General features: G+C 39.0%; 1 protein-coding gene across 3 annotated transcripts in view; it reads right to left on the bottom strand.

The window, feature by feature from the left end:
* Positions 1–22,130, bottom strand: part of LOC117504222 (tyrosine-protein phosphatase non-receptor type 12-like) — a 133,505-nt gene that overhangs the window by 40,983 nt on the left and 70,392 nt on the right. For all 3 annotated transcript variants that reach the window (XM_034163619.1, XM_034163621.1, XM_034163620.1), the window contains exons 2-7: positions 9,638–9,746; positions 7,403–7,479; positions 4,782–4,877; positions 3,723–3,761; positions 1,716–1,787; positions 1,540–1,599 (exon numbers count right to left, since the gene is read on the bottom strand). In XM_034163619.1, the coding sequence (XP_034019510.1) occupies positions 1,540–1,599; positions 1,716–1,787; positions 3,723–3,761; positions 4,782–4,877; positions 7,403–7,479; positions 9,638–9,746 (453 nt within the window). The remainder of the gene's footprint in view (positions 1–1,539; positions 1,600–1,715; positions 1,788–3,722; positions 3,762–4,781; positions 4,878–7,402; positions 7,480–9,637; positions 9,747–22,130) is intronic.

Here is a 22,130-nt window from a genome sequence, read left to right as displayed (position 1 = left end):
ATTTACAATAGATTGCCATACTGATGTAAATAAAGTCCAAGACATATTCAGTGACTTGGGAATGTTCATGTATCCATCCCCTGACTTATCTGAAGAAAACTGGTAATAAAACTGATTATTTACAGCTGTTATACCAAAGTGCCCCATTACTTACGCAATCCATCATCTTGCTTTTTATATTTTTAACTAGCGCGTTGCCTGTGGGAATCCACGGGCTCTAGATTGGGCAGTGTTTAGAAAACAGGTAGCTGACATTTTTCAAGGGTGGTAATAAATTATGCAAAGTTTCTATAATGATTTGGAATCGTGAGAGAGTCCAGAATGCACCTACCAACGTCCATTGTTCACTGTTGTTCCGTAATTTCTCCAAAAATATTAGTCTATCAGCGGCCCGTTTGGGCAACATTCATCTTTGACTCAAAATACAAGAATACCAAATGGTAAATGTCAACTCTCCCCAGGATCTCCGTGATCAAAGGTACACGCACGTAAGGCACACAGAGGCCACTTGGCTTTTCAAACAGAGATTAATTTATATCAACTTGTAGAGATTTGCTTCGAGTCGGAGTTTAAGGAAGAATCTTTTAGAATTTATTACACTTAGAAGCAGGATTTGCTTTTTGTATTTTAAATGGCATAAACAAATTAAAATGTGTGAAATATTAAGCAGCCCAATACTTTTGTAGGGCACGGTATATGTAAGAACTGGACCAAATCTATGCTTTCTACCCTTTTAAGTTAATTTCATGAGGAAACAGAGTGGGCCGCGGCCTCAACTTTATCGAAAGCCTGGGTCTTTTAGTGAAGCTTAGGGCTAGTGGCCGGTGATCACCTTAAGATTTCTCGTTTTTCTTGTTGCTTAATGCTGACAAATTATACTGTATTTGTTCTCTCTTTGCCGCCTGATTTTGTTTGTTTTTTTCTCTCTGTTTAAGGTGCGGCTCATCCAGAGATGGCAGTGGGTGTTGTCTTCTGCAGGCCTCCCGTCCTGTGCACCAGCATGGACTCCCAAAATCTTCTGTATAATTTCCTGTATTGTCTATTGTGTTGGTAGCATGGCCCAAGCACAGGGTCACCCCTTTGAGTGTGGTCTGCTTGAGGTTTCTTCTTCAAATCTTCAGAGGAAGTTTTTCTTTATCACTGTTGCCTGTCTTCTTGCTCTAGGGGTTGGCAAAGTTAGACTGTACTTGTGTGAAGCGCCTTGAGACAACTTTGTTGTGATTTGGCGCTATATAAATGAAATAAATTGAAATTGAATTAAATTCATCTTTCTCAAAATCAAGTCCTTAGGTGACCTGCACACATTCCACCAAGTTTTGTCCAAATCCGATCACTGACACACAGAACGATAATCCAACAACATGCATGTGCGACAGTATGGGGGTGTAAAACCAATAAGAGGTGCATTCAAACATCAAATCAGAGTAGAAAGGTAGAAGCAAAAAGTGCAAACGTTAGACTCCACGAAAGAAAATAAGTGTCGTCATACAATTAATACAGCACAAAAGACAAGAGTGAGCAGAAATTCCAGAAACTTACATTCTCATACTCCACAATGAGAGTCCTGATAAAATAATCTGTTCTGGCCTGCTCGGTTTCCTAAAAAACAACAACACAAAGTCATTTGGTAAAAATATGCTCGGCACAAAATGTATCCCCTTTTCTCATTCACACATACTGGACACAGCTGTGATATTACACCTTTATGTACTTACACAGGAGATTCTGAAAGGGCCAAAACTCACAGGCTGTTCATCGAGCTGAGGGAAATACCGCTCACACTTTTTCTAACCACAGAAGAAGAAGAAGAAGAGTTAAGGTTGGTTAAGAAGCAAACATCAGACAGTCATCAGGGATTCCTGAGCGCATAAACTTTGTTTGCAGAAACAAATTCCCTTGCAACCACATTTTGCACAGAAAGAACAACTTCATGTATGAAGTACACAAATACACACACACACACGGATGCCATGTCAAACACACAAGAACAGACCAAAGCAAAAACAAATAAAACCCTGCCCAAACAGTGTTGTTTGTTTGTTTATTTGAAAATGTAATGTTTTGTCTTTAATGTGAACTGTTACAAATCTCCTTCTGGAAAGTCAGCAACTTCATGTCATTTATTCTTGTCCTCCTTTGAATCCAGGAACTCGGGCGTTAAAGGAATTTTGCACCCAGGCCATATTTATTTCCAAATGAACTAAAGACAGGGCAATCCACATCAAAAAATATTTTATGAAAGAAAATATTTCTTTTTGTGGTCAGTGACCCAACGTTCAATTAAAAGTGTACAGCCTTTGGGTTTTTAAAGATTTAAGTCATAAAAAGACTTCTCTTTGGCACCACTATAAGTTTATTTATTTGCCTTTTAATTGGGGAGTCATAATATTACATTGCCAATATGATCAAAATTTGAGTTGCCTAAAAAAAATTAATAAATAGGTCACCGGAAGGGGGAAATTTCAAAAGAACAGACAGCCTTGAATTACCTATGATACTCTATCAGAGGGACAGCTCAGGTGGGACGGTTTGGAGACAAAGTCAGAGAAGCGAGATTGAGATGGTTTGGACATGTGCAGAGAAGGGACCCAGGGTATATAGGGAGAAGGATGCTGAGGATGGCGCCACCAGGCAGGAGGAGAAGAGGGAAGCCAAAGAGGAGGTTTACGGATGTGGTGAGGGAGGACATGCAGGTGGTTGGTGTGACAGAGGAAGATACAGAGGACAGGGTGAGATGGAAACGATTGATCTGCTGTGGCGACTCCTAACGGGAACAGCCGAAAGACATAGAAGAAGAAGAAGTAGTCTATGATCGCAACGCCATAGATCACGTGCTCCCCCACTCCGACTTGTGCAAGGGATGCTAGGAAGCACATGGTGACAGCCAATCAAAGTGGAGAGGCACGACATCAGCTGGCTGTTCGCTGCAACAAAATAATCCAAGATGGCAGAAAACGCTCCAAAGACGCTTATTACGTCTGCCAAGGAAGTAATAAAATTATCAGTGTATATTTATTTATTTGTCTGCCTGTCTTTTAGTAAGATTACATCAAAACTACAGCATGGACTTTGACAAAATTTTCACCACAGATCAATATTGGGGCATGGAAGAGTCCATTACACTTTGGAGGTGATCCAAATTTGGATGGGTGGATAACTCTGATTGCTCTTGTTTCTGTATAAATCTAATATGTTTCTCATATATTTTGCAAAAGTTAGCAAGAAATAAACACTTCAAAATCTAAAGATGCTGTTTTTGTAAAAAGACAACACCTCTGTAGCGATTTACAAGATATATGTGAGCGTGCACACCCGTGCATGTGCATCAGGTGATGGCAAAGGTAACTTCCAGTAATTTCAAGACCTCACGCATGCATGCATGCACACGTGTCCTCCTGCAGAGAGAGTTAAAATGAAAATAAAATATTTGCCATGGCATACGGTCTCCAGGTCGATATGTTCTCATCATTAAAATGAGCTGTAGTTATGCAACACGTTTAAAAAATAAACCAACATTATTATGCTTGGCTTCTGCAGAAATTGAATTTGGTCAGTTTAGTGAAATTTGAAAGGCCGTACAGCTTTAAGTTCTTTAAGGTCTGTTCGGCAGGTTTTTAAATTCAATTACGAGTCTTTCAAAAAAGTAAAACAAAAAACCTACAAGATTTGTACTGTAACACTGACATAAACATGCACAGAGGGTCTAAATGTCTCTGCCTTACCCTGCCCATCTCAAACTCTCGACAAGCCATCACAATAACCTGCAGAGACACAAACAGGAAGCACACAATCACGATTTAGACTCACTCCCATCCAAGCCTGCATTTCCAACATGATTGGTTTGGTCTATTTACACAGTGCAGAAGTTACTGAAATGAAGTCCAACACAAGTTGTCCATAAAGTAAGAAAAACCTGAATCATCTGTGCAGGCAGTTGGAGAGCTGCTGGACTTCTTCATCATTTTCATTCCACAGAATTAGGACAGACTTACGAAAGGTGCAAGAATTTGCCATTGTGATCATTTTTTACATGCTCACATCTGTAGTTCAAATCATTCCCAGAGATTCAACCACAAGTAATTATCTCAGCAGATATCTCAAACAGTTCACAGAGCTTGTTACCTCTAATCACAGCTAACTCCCTCCCTCCCACTCTTATCTGTCCATCTGGCTCAAACATAAGCAGTCCCCATCTGCCTCTTAATTACTTGTAAAAAAAAAAAAAAAAGACATTTTAATAAACTACCAAATGTACATTTCAATCACTAATATTGTAACTAGTGCACACTAATTCATGGCACGCTGTTTTGTTTTTGTTTTAAGTTTAATGTGAAAATGTCACATTATCCTAAACGCTACATCAGACAGAACGGTGATTTGAAATGAAAAAAAAAAAAAAACCTCATCACAAATGCTTCTAGAAAGTTTTTTTTTACTCTCCATTTTTAACAGCGCACACGCCACTCACAATGAGCAAAAAGTCATTTTACAAATCCAACACATGTACATTTAATAGATTAAAGCACAAAACATTGTGGTAAACAGGCACGACATTGGACAGGAAGAACACATCTCGTGGCTGCCCTTGCTAAGCCGATTTGCAAAAAAAAAAAAAAAAAGACAAAGCTATTTTTCCTTCTCTTTTTAAAATCAATATCTTTCACTTCCTGGCCCCTCAGTAATGTGGAAGGACGTCTGCCGTCTCAACTTCCTCCTGTGTTCCTACGGTATTTATCAAGCCAACCTTCCCACTTTTCCTCCATCTGATGAGTCATACTCACAGCTACGTTGTACTCCCAGATCATTCTCCAGAAGTCAATGACAGTATTTGGCAGCGGACCCTGAGTTGCAATGTAGGCTTCTGGGCCATCCATACCCTGGAGGGACAAGTCAGAACGTACATAATTACGGCATAAAACTGAATAAATTTGTATCAATGTGCAAGTGCTTGGGATATAAACCTTGGATGTATTTTGATTATCTTTGTAATAACAAGGATGCACAATATTGTGATACGTGGGGAGACAGAAAATTTGAATACCTCCATTTTATAGATAAATGCATTGGCATAGAAAATGAAATAATTTTTTAAATGCTGCAAAATTAATTTTATTCAGCAGAAAGTATCTCAGATAGCATGGTGACAAGGTTCCTGGTTCAAGACCACCCACACCCAGTCTTATGTACATCTGGGCCCGGTTTCATAAAGCAGTCTAATCGTGTTTAGTCGACTAAACTCACTTAAGTCGATTAATCTTTTGATGTTAGTCGTTGCACAAAGCTCTTAGTCGGCTAAAGTTTTGCGTTAGCCAACTGTAGTTTTTAGCCTGGTACAGAGGAGGCTAATCTTATTTTAGTCCACAAAATTTCAGCGTTTTACCTCAAAAATGGCAGCTATCATGTACCACCACTTGATGGAGCAGGAAGGTAGGAGAGAATGCAGTGAGCACTTGCGTGCATTCTGGGACTGGAAAAATCCTTTGGAGAGGTTTATGGATGCCGAGGTTCAACAGTGATATTGCTTCCGTCCGTCTCAGCCATGGTGGTAGCAGACAATATTCCGAAAGTCAATAAAAACCCAACCCGGAAGTAAAAAAATCTCTTGCACATTGGAGGCATTTCTTGGCAAGGGCACTCGTGAGGCCACTATTCCAATGTAACGTACTAACGTACTAACATAAGACGGATAATCTACAAGTTTAGCCGTCGATGTGAACCAAGATTAGGCAGCTGGTGTTGGGCGATTAACCTTAGTCAACTAGGTTAATTTAGTCAGCTTAAAGACTAGACTGCTTCATGAAACCGGGCCTTGGAGTTCCATCGGGCACAAAATGTGTGCCAAACCAAGATGTGGAGCTGCTGACAAAGTACCCACTTTTGATCAAAATCATCCGGAAATAATTCCTTACAACTGATGATTTTGTTTTTTGCTACAATGTACAGTATTTTTTTGTTGTTGTTTGTTTTTCACCTGTTCCTTATTCATTTGTAATTAATGACTATTAACTTCTTTCATAGTCAAAAACAACACAAAAAGACAGACAGATGTCTGTACTCACCTTTCACAATGAAAGTCATAAACCAGTGGAAAACTTGCATTGTCTCAGAGCATTTTGCCAAGAGGGAACTCAATAAAATAGCTTACAATAATATCAATACTTCTGAGGTTGCATTTGTATGGTGTGGAGAGCACACATGGTCATAGTTACTGGATTCTCCTTCCACAGAATTTACTCCTGACAGGTACAAGGAAGCACTTGCACTTGGTGACAGTTTGCAGTTAGGTTGACATGAGGAACCTGCACGTTAATCATTAGCAACAACCTCAGTGGTTCCAAGAAGAACCCTTAAACTAGAGTACATGACTTTACATTAAACATGACCTGTTTTTTTCTTGTATAAAGAAACAACAACAAAAGTGATACTCAATACGTTGCACATCCTGTTCATACTGTACATGTTTACATCGTGCCAATGATGCTTAGACAACACATCATGCATCACTTTAATAAACTTCCTGGAAGTGCTGCATGAATAAAAGTCATCATCAGCATCATCATTATTACAATAGTGGAACCATTTAAGAAATTTATATTTTACATAAAATGTTCAGATTATAACTTTATCAACTTTCCTAACACTAATAGGGGATCATACACACATAATCTGGGACTGTCCAATCATCTTTGAGTACTGGAAAAATATTAAAGAAGAGATTGAGAAAATTGTTCAAAGAGAAATCCCCTCAGATACTGGGATTTTTTATTCTGCGTTACATCGGTTGACACTTTCACTGCTGACCAAAGATATATTTTACTCATTTTGCTGTTGATTGCCAAGAAAATCATTACTGTTAATTGGAAAAATGTGAAGTAACTGAATGGAAACACAGGTTAAAGCAAGTATATATAATGGAAAAAATGACTGCATCACTACAAATGAAAATGGATCTTTTTAACCAGAGATGGTATATGGTCAAAGAGTATTTTCATCATTAAAGTATAGGGGTGGAAAAAGTTTTGGGAACTGATTCTGACATGAAGTTAATCTGTTCTCTCATGTCTCCTTGTTTTTGTTTTTTTTTTTTCTTTTTGTGTGTGCGTGCGTTATCTTTATTATTGCACTATATAATATGTATCTATTGATGTACGTATGTGCCTTTGTACCATATGCAGCAATGATTACATACAGTGTACGTTTATTTCTATTTTTATTTGATGTTATTTAATTATTATTGTATATTTTTAGTACTTGTCTCAGGAAATGTTCTGGTTTGAAAAAAAAATCATAAATAAAAAGTAAAAAAAAAAAAACTTTCCTAACACTACAAATCAAACATTCTAACTACATAGTAGCTCAAAAACTTCAATCCAAAATAACTTTCAACAGGTTTTTTTATTACCTTAATGAAGTTAGCATTGATGTAATCTGAATCCTGATTTGTCGTTTTAAATGCCAGCTTCACCCGACTGTGATCAACTGGGGAGGGAGGAAAGAAAAAATGATTTTAGAAAGGTTTTGCAACAAGCTACCATGGGACACCAGTAAACAGAGGACAACAGTAAATCCATATCAAAGTTAGCAGCTAAAAATACCCACAAGACATTTAGATGAGTCTTTCAGAAGATACAAATAAAAACACAAAAAGTAAGGTTTCTGAGAAACGAAGCCACGTCAGTCCCAGTCAAGAGCTGGAAGACACCACTTTAAAAAAAAAATCAGGTGTGACTTAAATAGGTAGACGTGGAAAATTTGCAGGGCAGGGGCTCTCCAGGAACAAGGCTGGTGACTCCTGCGCCCGGAGAACATGAAATCCATATTTAAAGTACTTTCTGAGTGCACTGTATCTTCGGAATATCATGCCAAATTTGGTGTTTGTTTCAGCATTTGCATGATTTTGCTATAAAATGTATATTATCTGCTCCACTAGATGGACAAAGTAAGAAAAGAGTACTATAGAAGAATTTCTTTAAAATACAGGACACATGATGTTGCCCTTAGGCTTTGCCTAAAATCATCAGTTCATCTTACAAACCAACACAACAGGACCTTAAATGACGTGAACATATTTCAACACATTTGAAACCATTTGAGTGAATGGGAGTCTACGATACACAGCTGCATAAAAAAGCATTCAAAATTCTTTAAGGCCATTTTTTTAGTCTGAATTCTAAATGATACAGGCACATATACATGTTTTGCCATCGATTTCTTGTTGCAAACTGGTTCTCTAACAGAGCATTTTTAAATAAAAAATAGTTGTCAGCAAATCTTTACAGAACACTCAAAACCGGAAAAAAACCTACTTGCATAAATATTTAGTTGCTGCTGATTAGCATTTAGCAGACCCATATCTGACTGTAATAAACTGTCTATGTGTTTTACAGAAAGCAGACATTTTTGTCTTGACATATTTGCTCCAGATCCTTCTGCACATTGAGCTGTTGAGAGGATCCAGTGACAGCAGGTTGGCCCCTGTATTTTACACAATCCAATCTCCCAGAGTCAAATTCTGTGGTTATCCATGTGGTTGAAACTTGGTTCCACACAATACAGGGAAGCAGAGTACAAATGAGGAATAAAATACTGGAATATTTTTCGCATCAAAAAGTAACATGTAGGACCAAGCGTTCAACTTACGAGAAGACAGCTCCTAGCTTTAAATGTCCTACAGTTAAATAGACTAACATCTGTTCCACAACAACAAAAAAATAAAAAACTGTTAGTGCATGTTGAAAGAGCAACTTGTATGAATTTGTCACTGATGCAATAAATAAATTAATTAGTTAATTAAAAAAAGAATCAAACAATGAAGAGAGAGTTTGATTTATTGAGTCTGAGTCTGCAATATAACGTAATCGTCTGCATAAAAATGCACATTATATCTGGAGGTCTTGTGTTTGGTCAAATTTTGTTTTAGCCAAAAATAAAACAAATAAAAAACTGAGATGTAACTAATGTTCATAAACTATATGCCAGTTTATTTTCAGGTCACAGTATTAAGCTTTACACAATATTTAAATTATCTACATGTAAAAGAAAATTTCATGTTAGTGTGTGCAGAATGGTGTTTTCTTTCCAAATAAACCACAAATTGCCATCAATTTTCAAACAACCTCAATAACACAAAATGAAGTGGTGCAGGTTTCCAAAAATGAACCCCAGCAATGGAAATCTAAATGTGGGTTATGAAATTAGTTTGAATTTTTATAGTGATCTACATAATTACCAGGATTAAATGAAAAACTGGCCACAAGCCAAGCTGTGCAAAACCTGCATGTGTTGGGAATTTAGACCAGGTTTTTGTTAAATTTTGTTGAATTTGTTCAGGTTTGCCCAGAAGGTCCCAGGTTCACTTCCAAACTGGTGTTTTGTGGTGTATATTACTAGTTGCTTTACTCCTATCTGGCAGTAAACCGAATATCTTTGGGCTGTGGACAAAACAAGACATTCGAAGGCGTCACCTTGGGCTCTGGATAAAACTGGACAACATTTTATGGACCCAACCACAAATCAAGACAACAAAATATACAGTTGCGTAGGACAACTGAAAATGTGTATTGTCAGGAGAAAAAAAAAAGATGAAAAATTACCACTCATCTGTGTTGTGTGTGTTTGTGTGTTAAACAGGACTTACATGGCAGTATGTCTTTATATCTGTTCTTCTTCACGTTCTCCTCTCTCTCCCCTACATTGGTGGGGTAGATCTTCTCTGTTCGATATTTGGTTGATAATCTCCGTAATCGCTGCAATGAACAGACACACAACAGCAATTAATTACTTCATGTCTTTCTGAGTGCGATTACTCCTGTAAGCAGCAAGAACTTTTTTCACTCCAGCCTGCAGTGATTACGCAATCGGGATTTATTTTCTAGATAAGGCAGGATGGAGGAGAAGATAAATGATATTTTCTAATGATGCATGTATATGGAAATAAATCTGTGCCATCCGAGTTGAAATTTGAATTTTTAAGGCTGAATGTTTTTAGCATCAAAATTAGAGATTGAAGTAGAATTTCTAAGGTTTTATTTGTTTAGCATCAAAATATTCAGCCTCAAAAACTTAAACGTTTATATTATATATATATATATATTTCAACCTCAAAAAAAAAAAATAGAAAAGAGGGAGAAGCAATCAATCCCTGTCTCAATCATCCAATGTTTATGGAAGTAAATCTATGATGTTGGATGATTCAGACAGGGATCGATTGCTTCTCCCTGCTTTTCTATTTTAGGTTGAAATTTTTTGAAGTTTCATTTTTGAAGGTTGAATTTTTTTTAGGTTGAAGTTTTTGAGGCTGAATATTTTGCCGCTCAACAAATTCAACCTTAAAAATTAAACTTCAAACTGATTTTGATGCTAAAAACATTCAACCATAAACATTCAAATTCAATCTTTGATGGCACAGATTTACTTCCATACATGTAGTACGATGGGGAACTTGTTCAAACTAAGCACACACTGTCCATTCAAACCATCTTTCAACATGCACTCTGCTCACAGACACTCGCTCACTACTCTTTGCGTGACACAGTTAAGTGCAGCCAAACCTAATAGCGGCTGACACTGACGAAAACGCACGGACTCAGTTGGAAGAAGACAACTACAGTGTCTTCTGTCTGACAGCAGGACAAAGCTCAGCCCTCTGTCCTTGGACATTCTTACGATTTAGCTAAAGTGCAGTAGAATTTCATTAAAGCAAAGCGCTGCAGTGACAGGTAACGAAGCCCGCTGCACAAGACTGAGGAGTCTTCAGATCCACGATCGAAGAGGATGAATCTCGTGACTGCTCCCAAATAAATTAATTTGTAGGACTTCCAATGAATTTTACGACACAACCCGCTTTCATTCACAGCTTCACCGTGACCTCGGGCGATGCCGAGAATCATTAGAGGAACTTCAAAAGCACAGCCAGAGTTTTGTAGCCTGAAATACTCCTGCTGCTCAACTTTGATATCCTTCACATGAGAACACTGATGAAGATCATTCACTTTACTCTACGAGACGAGGAAATTGCTCCACTTTTTCTTGTCTCAGCGCCACGCTCCTTCTTCAACAACCCCTTCTCTCCATCTCTCTCTCTCGCTCCCTCACAAATAGTCTGACAACGTGAGCGTGGGCGTTCAGTTCTTCTCTACGATGATGCAGAGACTTTCTTTACGTTACCTCAGCACAGACGTTTCTTCGTCATCATGCGCCACTTGTCACTCAAATTGCTACCGCTTCCACACCAACAGACACGATGGATCTTACAGATGGATAACTTATATCTGAACATAAAAACGTCAAAAACTATCATTGTAGATATAATTAATGAACACAAAAGCTTTTATTTCAAACTTCCTAAGCAAGTCGGACAGAGAAAGCTAGTTTAGGGTTTTTGGATGTCCTAAAAGCCTGAAGTACTGAATGACTTCCGTACTTGTCACGGTGGAAAAGTTTCAACTTTTCACAATGGTCTGCAATGCCTATTTGATGTCTTCCTGTAAAAATGTAAGGAAGCATGTGGGCATCAGACCTGATGAAGCTTTTCTCGACGAAGTGTGAAAAAGGTGCTTTGACACTTGCACGGATTTTGGCTCCGCACTCCTGCACACTTCGTCGTGATAATGCCACCTGCTGTGTACCCAGCTGGATGCCGCGCTTCGCGCCGTTGGACACTGCGTATATAAAATAATTATTTCATAGCGGATTAATCGTTTTCTCTCAGATTTTGGCTGATGAAACCAGCTCTGATTGCTTCCAGAATCACAGAGGATCGTTCCAGCTGCAGTCTCTCCCTCTTTCTCTTTCCTGTGCTTCATGAGGTGGAGAACACAATGGGAATAGTCTAAAAGGTAATTATTTGTTATATTTATATTGTAATAGCTTGGTAAAACAGTTGCATGTTCATTCCTTCTTATGAGTATCTGTAAAATTATGTTTATGATCGATTTAACATTTTGTTATAATCGTTCAGATGAGTTGCGCTGTGATGCGGTGCGCTGACGCACTCACTCGCAGTGTTTTTAATCATTTGTGTAATGTTCGCGTGAAGTTCAAATCAAATCAATTTTATTTATATAGTGCCAAATCACAACAAACAGTCGCCCTAAGGCGCTTTATACTGTAAGGCAAAACCCATACAATAATTACAGAAAAACCCCAACGGTCAAAACGACCCCCTGTGAGCAAGCACTTGGCGACAGTGGGAAGGAAAAACTCCCTTTTAACAGGAAGAAACCTCCAGCAGAACCAGGCTTAGGGAGGGGCAGTCTTCTGCTGGGACTGGTTGGGGCTGAGGGGAGAGAATCAGGAAAAAGACATGCTGTGGAAGAGAGCAGAGATCAATCACCAATGATTAAAAGCAGAGTGGTGCATACAGAGCAAAAAGAGGTGAATAAAAAGAAACACTGGGTACATCATGGGAAACCCCCCAGCAGTCTAAGTCTATAGCAGCATAACTAAGGGATGGTTCAGGGTCACCTGATCCAGCCCTAACTATAAGCTTGTTCAAAAAGGAAAGTTTTAAGCTTAATCTTAAAAGTAGAGAGGGTGTCTGTCTCCCTAATCCGAATTGGGAGCTGGTTCCACAGGAGAGGAGCCTGAAAGCTGAAGGCTCTGCCTCCCATTCTACTCTTACAAACCCTAGGAACTACAAGTAAGCCTGCAGTCTGAGAGCGAAGCACTCTATTGGGGTGATATCGTACTATGAGGTCCCTAAGATAAGATGGGACCTGATTATTCAAAACCTTGTAAGTAAGAAGGAAGTTCACATAATTAATGCGTGACAGAGATTTGGAACATTTCAAATTTTTCTTTGCGCACTTGCACAAAGCCGTGCACAGGTTACAACATTTTACAATGAGTTTACAACGAGTTTACTCTCCTGCACAGCAGATTGCATACCAGTGCGTGGATCAAATTCATGCAAGTGTCAAGGCACCTAAAGTCTTCAGTCGACCCGACTTTGGGCACCATTAACCAGATGACCTAGAAGCGCCAGGCACAACGGTTGCTGCAGCGTTTGAAACACGTGAATAGATTCTTGTACATAAAAAAGGCTTAATAACTCAAATTAAGCAGCCCTTTTACAAATGCATCAAGGTACAGGTTCACAAGCGATTACAGAACACATTAAGTGATAATATGAGAAGAATATGAGAAGCGCTCTTCCACCAAGGACAAAGACGTGCCAAAGACAATGTGTTTTCCTTCACTCGGTTCTGTACAACAAAGACACTGTCGCTCAGAAGAGCAAAACTGGGGGAAAGAAAGTAAAAGAGAATAGGAGTTTAAGAGAAAAACAGACTGTGGGCGGCAGCACAGCTGTGTATGTGTGGTAATAGCATTAGAGCTCATCTGGCCTCATGTGAATTACATTTCCAATGGAGGTCTGCTTCTGTGCTGGGCCGGCGCCCAGGAAAAGAGAAAGAGAGAACAGAACAGAAAAGGCAGCCAAAGAGAATTTGTGATGGTTCGTGATACCCTCAACACATTATGTGGTTGCAAGCATGCGCAACTTTAAAAGTGAAGCAACAAATACTCTTCCCCACTGTCATTCAGAGCAGCTGATTTCCATATTAGAAGTAATGAATTGTGACATTTTACAGCATTTGAAAACACTTGGTCTTTGACCTTTGCTCTATACGTATGTGTGAAATAGTGTCGGCTGACACCTATAAATTTGTATTATTCAGATGTCAGAGTATACACACAGTGAACCAAGTGTTTCAAGCACAAGAAAATCCACCTTTCTAGCTCTGGGACTCGATTCAGTGAGTCAAACCAGCAGAACTCCAGTTAGCCTCAGTTTCTTGTGGAATTCCACTCCAGAACATGCTTTGATAACAGGTAGTTCCTGCAACCTGACTGCCAACAATATCACATTAAGATAAATTTTCTAACATAGCCACTGAAAAATTGAGCAAAATTAGCATTATAATCAGGAAGACAAGTTAGTAATTTACCTAGTTTCCTGCTATTTTACATGTTACCACGTATCAATGATTATTAAGTATATTCATATTAAAGTCACATAAAAATATGACTATCACCCAGAAAATAGAAAATAAGAGGAACTGGCAAGGGGGGTACACAAGTTACTGTGAATGTAAACCCACACAATCCTCTAAAGCAGATGGTTAGTTTCACTTACAACAGGATAATAAATTAAAAGACAGTGAGGCTCTTATCTGCCACTTCAAACACAAACTTTGTACATTTCTACAACTGGACCGATAACTGTCTCCAGGACAAGAATGTATCACATCCATACAGAAATGGTTGGAGTCCTGGCTATCGTATGTCTCTTGTTTGTCTGTTTTTCATGGTCACACAGACACAGACTGTCTCTAGTTACTAATACTTTCTCTGTTATGCAAGAAACACAGGCACATGTAACCTATTATGCTAACAGGAAGATGCCTGAAGGATTAAAAGAAATAAAGTACAAGGAGAGTACTGTGTCTGTGCTTAACAACAACTCTAATGCATTAAAAAATAAATAAATAAATAAAAATAAAAAACAAAAGGTCCTTCAGTTCAAAACTGAATTTTTATACGCCTCTCAATTCAGTCATTTCTACATGTTTAAATTGTGAGAAGCAGTTTACACAAATTTAAAGTGTTGGTTGATGTTTCTCAATGGATAATGATCAACTTGAATTCTGTTAAGTTTATGTAATGTTAAGTTCTCTAACAGGTGCTCTTGCAGTGATTTTAGGAGCTGTAACACTGTGTTTATTTGCAAAAGACTGTTAATTCAGCATAACGGATGCATTATAAATGCAAACATAAACGCCATTTTACAATACAGCCAATATATTTGACCTCTGTTAGTTGAATTGTCTGGAAAAACCACCAATGTACGTGTCATTTGTTTTATGAATTGGCTGGGAAAAGTTTTGGATTAGATGGGATTTTTTTTTTTTAATTACCATGAAAAAAATCATTAAAACTAAATTAAGTTTTAAAAAAATACATCTTTTATTGTGCTTCCTCTACTGTTTTTCCAGCTTTCCTATGTATTTTTTTAATAGGTTAAAGAAAGAAAACCTCATGACTGAGTTGGCCAGTTTACTGAGCACTCACTGCCACACACAGGGCGTCGCCCACAAAGTCACAATACCAACAACTACAGACCCCTTTCTAGGATGTGACTAAGTCGAATGTGTGTACACATTTCTTCCCAATGACTTGACACGAACAAATCCAAAGGCCAATTAGTTCACAAACACACTAACGTGGAGGAGATTTAGAGAAGTACTATGAGCAAATATGATGCCACAATAACATTAAAGTGGAGATGACACTTCAAAAATTTGGGAAAAACTGGTATAAATAGCAAAATATACATACAGTATAGAGAGTTGAAAGTGTTTTTATTCATTATCACTGAAAAATAAAGTTTGTACAGCTTCTCAAAAGTGTGTTTATTGGAAAGCGCGCTTGCAGCACTCCTTCAGCGGTCACGTGATGCCGTGACATCACAGAATGGAGAGTCCTGTCTTTGTCTGTTCGATCGACAACAGGAACAGATGGACCTCAGCATGGACAGTGACGAGCTCTAGAACTTTTCTGACTCCGCTTCAATTGTGGATTATTTCTGACTCAGATCCTGAGATTGTCGCAGCAGTGATTAGACCCTACAGATTGGAGCTGTATTTTTCGGACGAACATTCAAACCAGGAGCATTCTAGCAGCGAAAATAATGCCGGCGGTGTTTATGGCGGAGCCGAAGCAGAGGCAAGAAACATGCCAATTCTGATGGATTTTGAAAGGCTGCAGAATATGGAATGGTAAGGGAGGCTTTGATTTTTGTTGCTGGTGGTTATAACACTCTAATTACTGTATAGCATTTTCGATTCGAGCGTCTGTTTACTGCCTTTGTTATTGTTCCGGAGCCGCGACAGTGTAGCTATTACTTGCGGACCACCGTCAATACCTTCAGGTTTTTGCCGTTTTCGAGTGCCTGGCATTGCATTCATCCGTGTTTAGTTATGTTATTTTCACGAAAGAATAGGAAATAAACAGCAAAAGTTTTGAAAAAAAAAATCGCCGAAAACAACAGTGAACATGCCGGTGCTGTGTTTACGTGCCAGCGCTGTGTTTACATGCCGGGGCCGTGTTTACGTGCCGGGGCCGTGTTTACTACATAAGTTCCTTGACCATTTCAAGATTATTGTGAACATATTATTTGTGGTTGACATTTTATGTGTTCCTGTGAGCGGTGCGAGAAAATGGAGACGGTAGAGGAAACTGTCTGCTGTCGGGAGCAAATGCGTGTGTGCGGAGGGAGCGGCAGCCTGACATTTCGTGCATCACACAACAGCGCGGCTTTCTATCAATCTGCCTGGACTTGAAAAGGCTAAAACCTTTCGCCCTTGTGTTTGTGCAATATGCTGCGACACACTGGTCAGGCATATCGACAAAGAAGTCCCTGAGAGGTGTGTTTAATCAAAGTTTCTGCCGCTAAACAAAGTGTAAACAATGGCCCCAGGCGCACAAGCCGATACGGTCTACATGTAGTGACGTATTTTAGGCTTGGTGCTCAGCAGGAAGCTGATCACGGGGCGTGCACATTTTTCAGTGGCGGGACGTTCAAATGTTATATACAATGGGAGAACGGCGTACACTTTCCTAAAACGTTTAGGTTGACCGAATTATATAACCTTTGTTACATGTAATAAGACTATGTTGTCTTTAAGTGCCATATCCACTTTAAATTAACTTAAGAGCCATAGTCTGTAACTGTGGAATTGTTTATAGAAGGGGGTGATATATCATGTTTCAGTAGGCCACTGGAGTTTTTATATTATCCAAACAGACAAAAATTATGCTTTTTTAAATCCAAAGATCCCTTCGGGTGGAAAATTACGGCCCTTTTTAGTGTAGGGGTTAAAGGGGCCAAAACAGTGACACAGTCAAAAGGTGGATTTTGACCTTTGAATATCTTTGTGCGGCCTCAGTAAGTCTCATTGATCTTATGGTATATGAATGTATAGATGGAGTTCTCCCATTTAGTGTTATATTTTTCAAGGCTAACTGAGGGCGCCGCCTATAGGTGGTGCTTCAAGTCACAACCTTTGGCATTTTGGGCTACATTTGGGACCCTCCCAGGGCCTGGACCCTGAATAAGCCTTGTTCAGTTATGCATATTTGGATACACTGGGACAAGTTCTTTCCAAGTTTGCATAAATGGCAGTGGCTTAGTTAGGGCGCTTTTGCATAGGTGGCACTCTTTATGTTAAGAACGCAATATTTGGCTATTTTCATTTGGCCATATTTCAGTGCGCCCCCTATGGATTTCAGTAAAACTTATTTTATTATGTTCCTCTGTATCTCTGCTATTCACAATAAAGATATCAAGAAGGTGTTTTGCCTCATTAATCCTCCTTGTGGGTTAATGGAGGTTCAGGAGTGGTCTACTGAAACATGACATATCACCACCCATTTGAATGTTACAGATTTTGGCTCTTAAGTTGTAAATATCAGACAATTTTTCTGCCCTCCACTACTCACCCTGCATGATAACTTGATTTGTTATTCATCAAAGTAAATAAGGTACGTAGCCTATAAGAGGACTAAATACTACTGTATCTCAGGGAGCTGATGAATAGAAGCAGCTGTACAGTTAGATCCAGATGTACCAACAACCCAAGAATGAATTTAAAATAAATTTGGTGTGGAGATAGGCCTTATATCATGGAAAAGCGTAGTAAACTTTAAACTGGAGGCATGGGGTATTTAATATTTTTATAATCTCTCCAAGGACGGTTAATGATGCCAGCGAAAATCAAAAACACTAACAGAATCTAAAGAAACTTGGTAGACCTACATCCAAGAAAGGCTGATTACTGTACATTTGGAAATGCATACAGATGCTAAATAAATTTAAATCAACGTATTTTATAATGTCTCTCACTGATTAATATGGTAAAAGCGTGTTGTAAGGACAGATAAACTGAGGCCGTTGGAACTTGACAGTGCGCTTTCTGAGTGCTCTGTAGTTCATTAATGTACGGCTAAATCTGGCTTTAAGAACATACTGAATGTCAGAAAGGAGGGAATGCAAATTATAATGAGAAGTTTCAGTTCACAAATTCTGACTTCTTTCGACAGCGACTCAACTCAGTTGTAGCCGAACTGATTTCAGACTGACCACGGTTACTTTGCTCTGCGCTCAGCTAAATTTGAGAAACATGCATGAGATGAGAATTGAGAAAACATTGGTATCGGCCAATGAAAGCTTAAAGATATTAATATTTATACACTGGCACCAGGATCAGGCAAAATAAGTTGGAAAAATCTCAGCATATCGAAAATCACAAAAAAAAAAAAAAAAAAAAGAATACTGTACATCCCACATGTAAACAAATATAGAAACAGTTTGCACATGTTCCTCATGAAACATCAACTATTTTGCGTTTATCTCATGAATCATTAAAAACAGTCTGTTGGACACGTGATTATAAAATAATCTACTATTACAGCCCTAAAAATGGCACAAAAAAAGAGACAGAAAGAGCACGGTAGAGACAGAACTGTAGAGAAAGGTAAAGAGACATGGAGCTGTAGTGGGTCTAACCTACTTTCTGCATGGTGGCTGAATAAGTCAGTACTGCTGTACTTCCCTGGCACACTGAATAATTCACACACACACACACACACACACACACACACATATATATATATATATATATATATATATATATATATATATATATATATATATATATATATACAGGAAGAGACAAAACAGAGAAATATCCAATTTTCTAACACAAACTGAAAAATCTGACAAATCTGTGCTGTATTTGATCAAATTGTAACAGAGGGCTAAAAACAAAAAAGATTCACTTATTCTAACTTCACAGAGAGCACTGATTGCCAGAAAATATGCTCTTCCTGCAGAAGCAGCTGTCAGTGTGTGTGTGTGTGTGGTCAGGAAGCGGGGGTGGCGAGCGCGCAGTGACACAGAGGCTGTACTGACGGTCACCTTCTTTGCAGACAGCCACACACACACACACACACACACACACACACACACACACACACAGGCTAAAATAGGTCAGGCCTTACAATGAAAAATCTATTTTATGCACTGCGAGTATGCAGCAAACGACGCAACACAGCAAGTAAGCTAAAAGTGTCAATGCGGGTCTTGACAAGTCGGTCATTCTACGGCTGGCACATCGCGTGAATTCAACTTCAATGGTGTACATTCTGATTTTGTCACTATGTGGTATTAAGAACTGATGTCAAAAAAATAAATACAAAATTAAAAATTGAGATTTCATTTGGGAAGTGCAAAAGGAATGACAGGCATCGGAGGGCTGATGCATACCCTGTGCACTACATACACCACAAAATAAATGCACAAGTTCATATACGTACACGTCTGAAATTGTGTTCTTGACCATGTGTAACGTCATATCAATTAATCACAAATATTTAGCTGATCAATATATGCTTACATGATCCATCTTGGCTTATTAGTCATTGAGATATGCAAAAACTAGGTGTTTTTTGGACCACACTTTCCTTGACCCTTGTCCAAACTACTTCAAAATCTAATCACCTCTAGATATCTACCAAAGTAATATTCCAACCAACTTTGAGGGAAATCTGTGAAGCCGTATTTCAGTTATCTTGTTGACAGTTACATACATACGTACGCAGGCACATCCCAGTGAAAACAATACCCTGCTATCGCCACTTTACTTCCACGCAGGGTAATGATCAGTGAAACAGGAAACTGAGATGGCAACAGGGTTGCCGCACCGGCACTTGCTGTTTTAAGACCATTTTATAGCATAGATATAATTGTAATATAGCATGAAAATGCAAGTACACCTTTCAAAGACCAATGACGTTTTAATCCTCAAGAATATTCAAAACAGGAACTGAAATGTGGAAAAAATATATATACTCAATCAGTGATTCATATTTCATAGGGTGGTATGGGCTAATAGACCCACAGTGCCTGAAGTTAAAAAAATGGATTACACTTAATATTTGGGTGGTGGCCAAGTGGTTAATGTGCTTGGTTTCAGTTCGGAAGGTTCTGGGTTCAAATCCCACCCCTGCCACATTTCTCCATGTAATGTGGAGTTGCGTCAGGAAGGGCATCGGCGTAAAACCTGTGCCAAATCAACATGCAGATCCACCTTGGATTTGCTGTGGCGACCCCGAGTGCAAACAAGGGAGCAGCCGAAGGGACTTACTTACTATTTAAGAATAAATGCAACTAATGCTAAAGTTAATCTTGATTTTTTTTTTTTAACATAAATTCACTGCACATCATCAACAAAATCTACCACCTACCTACAATGTCAAAAACACTGTCTAAAAACATTGTAAGTACCTTCACCCCATCGTGATTAATAAAATTAACACTCAGGATTGATCTCAAAATCATTAAAAAATGATCAAATTCATAAAGTGTGGGGGGACTGTGCCCCTTTTTCCCCGCCAGGGTGTCAAAACTTTGACAAGACATTCTTATGCCTGAATATAGCTTAGTAAAAACACTGATAGCATGAATGAGCATTAAAAATCTCTCACTCTCTCAGACAGGTTTAACAGCCTATCAGTCACTTCTGCACAGCATGCTTTCCTTAATTAGCATGAGGCTTTCCTTTCGCACATCTGTTGTTCTTTCAATTTCAATTCCCAAAATTCTTGAGAGATTTGCTGCATGCACTCGTCTCTGATGAACGTCACAAACTTAACAGCTCGCCATGCAATGATGACAGCAAAAGCAAAAACTGTGCTAAAAATAGTTATCTGTGGTGGTAAAAAATGGGATCTATTCTCCCACTTTACTTTTTTTTCATATTACAGCATTATTCCAAAATGGATGAAATTCAATTTTTTCTCAAATGTCTACACACAATAACTCATAATAACAATGTGAAAAGTTTTTTTTATTATTATTATTGCAAATTTATTTAAAAAAATAACAAAAACAAAAATCTAAGAAATCACATGTACATAAGTATTCAAAGCCTTTGCCATAAAGCTCAAAAATGGGCTCAGGTGCATCCTATGTCCACTGATCATCCTTGAGAAGTTTCTACAGTTTAGCTGGAGTCCACTTGGGGTAAATTCAGTTGATTGGACATGATTTGGAAAGGCACACACCTGTCTACATATAAGGTCCCACAGTTGACAGTGCAGCTCAGAGCACAAACCAAACATGCTGCGTTGAAGGTCCCAATGAGCACAGTGGTTTCATTATCCATAAATGGAAGAACTTGGGACCCACCAGGACTCTTCCTAGAGCTGGCCACCCATTTAAACTTTGCAATCCGGGGAGAAGGCCTTAGTCAGGGAGGCCATCAAGAACCCGATGGTCACTCTGTCAGAGCTCTAGCATTCCTCTGTGGAGAGAGGAGAACCTTCCAAAACGACAACCATCTCTGCAGCAATCCACCAATCAGGTCTGTATGGTAGAGTGACAAGACAGAAGCCACTCCTAAGTAAAAGGCACATGGCAGCCCACCTGGAGTTTGCCAAAAGGCACATGAAGGACTCTCAGACCATGAGAAACAAAATTCTCTGGTCTGATGAGAAGAAGATTGAACTCTTTGGAGTTTATGCCAGGTGTCATGTTTGGAGGAAGCCAGGCACCATCCCTACAGTGAAGCATGGTGGTGGCAGCATCATGCTGTGGGGATGTTTTTCAGCAGCAGGAACTAAGAGACTAGTCAGAATTGAAGGAAAGATGAATGCAGCAATGTACAGAGACATCCTGGATGAAAACCTGCTCCAGAGCGCTCTTGACCTCAGACTGGGGCGACGGTTCATCTATCAGCAGGACAATGACCCTAAACATACAGACAAGATATCAAAGGAATGGCTTCAGGACAACTCTGTGAATGTCCTTGAGTGGCCCAGCCAGAGTCCAGACCTGAATCTGACTTAACATCTCTGGAGAGATCTGAAAATGGCTGTGCACCGACGCTCCCCAACCTGATGGAGCTTGAGAGGTGCTGCAAAGAGGAAAACTGCCCAAATATAGATGCACCAAGCTTGTGGCATCATATTCAAGAAGACTTGAGGCTGTAATTGCTGCCAAAGGTGCATCAACAAAGTATTGAGCAAAGGGTGTGAATACTTATGTACATGTGATTTTCTTCATTTAT

This window comes from Thalassophryne amazonica, chromosome 22 (genome assembly GCF_902500255.1).
Source record: "Thalassophryne amazonica chromosome 22, fThaAma1.1, whole genome shotgun sequence".
Taxonomy (NCBI): Eukaryota; Metazoa; Chordata; class Actinopteri; order Batrachoidiformes; family Batrachoididae; genus Thalassophryne; species Thalassophryne amazonica.
Note: the sequence above shows the minus strand (reverse complement) of the source record. Positions and strands in the feature narration are given on the sequence as shown.